This window comes from Pyrus communis, chromosome 5, assembly GCF_963583255.1.
Source record: "Pyrus communis chromosome 5, drPyrComm1.1, whole genome shotgun sequence".
Classification (NCBI taxonomy): Eukaryota; Viridiplantae; Streptophyta; class Magnoliopsida; order Rosales; family Rosaceae; genus Pyrus; species Pyrus communis.
Window position 1 is genome coordinate 27,111,547 of NC_084807.1, and position 2,039 is coordinate 27,113,585.

Genomic DNA, 2,039 nt, shown 5'->3' on the forward strand with positions numbered 1-2,039 from the left:
ATTTCTTCTCCAATTTCTATTAAGTAAGCATGCCCTCACTTCTAAACTTTCTCATGTGTTATAAACACATGGAATCAGAAAACTATTAGTTTCCTATTGAAATCCTTGATCATACCTAAAAATGACAATCAGATGAACTAGGGTGCTAGTTGATTCTACTCTCCTTTTCCTTACTTCTCTTATTTTTAAGTTCTCTCTTAAAACCAATTGACTATATATAGAGAGTAGCCCAACTTACATATAAGCTAGCTCATGTAAGATCTCTTCTCCCATCAATATATGAGACTCATTCTCAACGTCCTTTTCTTTGTATCTCCTAAACCCTATCATTAACAAGTCCAATCACCAAAAATTGTAACTTAGAAGAGATTGTTTCGGTAATTTTGATAATGCAAAGTGTATTTATATGATCATGATATGCCCTAAATCTTGGGCACAACCTTTGCTTCTAGTCTTGCAACTTTGAATTATAACCAAGACCTAAATTCTTAGGTGCTAATCGCAAATCCAAAAAGGAAATAAGCAAATTCAGTAGCAGTTTCATACCATCGATCAACATATGTACACACTACTCAAAGAAAACAGCAAACTAGTAATCTACATCTAGTTGGTTACAATCATACGATAGCAGTAGACAAATCCATCACCTAATAACCATTAATTTCCCAGAGCTAGTATTATACACACTTTAACAAAAATACAAATCAGCTTCAAAAACGAAAGAAAGCAGTACGTGTGCTGAAGCAGCTAACCTAAAATTATTCCAACAAAAACACACAAAAATAACTAATTAATTAATATATTGCGATTCGTGAGTCATACCCTTAATCAGTACTGATGATATCCGTTACAATGAAAGCATTGATTTCGCTTCTTCTTTCCCGAATGAAGATCAAATCGTGACCCTAGCTACGACACTGGAAATCTGATTAAATAATTAATTAATAGCTCCAAAGATTTTCTCCGTCGGAATTCCCAGGGGAATTGTCGGAAGAAATCCTCGGCGGACTCACCAGCATTCCCTCCGCCATGTCCACCAGCAGATTCGGCATATTCAAAAGCTCCTCCTCATCCATATACTCCTCCTGCTGCTGGCTCACCACCCCACCACCACCACCCTCATTATCAACTCCACTCGGCTCCGATCTCCCTCCGCTCTCCCTCTCCTGAGGAGCCAACATATCTGCCCTCGACTGTGCTGCCCTAGCCGCCGCAGACCGTATATCACTCGCGGCGGAGGAAGCCGGTATTGGGTACGTAAGAATCGAGTTGGGGAAGTTCAAGGGAGTATCAGGCCCTTTCAGCGCGATCGCCGCCACGTCGTATGCAGCCGCAGCCATCTCCGGCTTAGGGTAAGTGCCAAGCCATATCCTTGTAGTCTTACGTGGCTCCCGAATCTCGGACACCCATTTCCCGCTCCGACACCGGATTCCCCGGTAGACCGGATGCCTCCTCGACGATCCTAATGTCGAGCCTCGCGGGGATGAGGAGGAGGAGGAATCGTCAGGTAGGGTTGATGTGGGAGGGTTAGGAAGAGTAGGAGGAATTTGTATAAAGGGGTTGGGATTGGAGGTTGTAGTTGGTTGCTCAATTGGGGTTTTGGGCACGTTGCTATACGGATCGGCCATAAATATATCACACATACAATTTTTGTGTGCATGTATGTAACTTATATATATGTGAATTCGTGACCAAATGCTATGATATATGCAAAAACGGCGTTTTGTTTTGTTTTGTTTTTGTAAGAAGCGTGGGAAAGTCGCGGAGCCTTTGCTAGCTTTCTTTATTTTATTTATATATATATATATATATATATATATATATTTTCCTCCTTTCTATATATACTGTGTGTGAGTGTGACTAAATAAGATTAATAATAATTAAGAATTAATACTTTGTGAGTGAGACGGTGTTGATGTGAAATGAGACCACAAAGAGCACACGCATTAAAGCAGCTAGAGATTAGCTGTTGTCAACTTGGTCTGGTCATCAAGATCTTCCCTTTGAATTTTATTTAGTACAATACTCGGACCAAGTCC

The 2,039-nt window shown here is 40.6% G+C and overlaps 1 protein-coding gene across 1 annotated transcript; it reads right to left on the reverse strand.

Annotated features, from left to right (window-relative positions):
* Positions 1-651: 651 nt before the first annotated feature.
* Positions 652-1,631, reverse strand: LOC137735534 (ethylene-responsive transcription factor ERF027-like). The gene has a single exon (XM_068474961.1). It carries the CDS (start codon positions 1,626-1,628, stop codon positions 942-944), a length of 687 nt encoding a protein of 228 aa, XP_068331062.1. The 5' UTR covers positions 1,629-1,631; the 3' UTR covers positions 652-941.
* Between the last annotated feature and the right edge of the window lie 408 nt (positions 1,632-2,039).

Bases quoted from the DNA above. Each gene is read 5' to 3' on its own strand.
- LOC137735534 (XM_068474961.1), bottom strand. From the start codon at position 1,628: ATGGCCGATCCGTATAGCAACGTGCCCAAAACCCCAATTGAGCAACCA.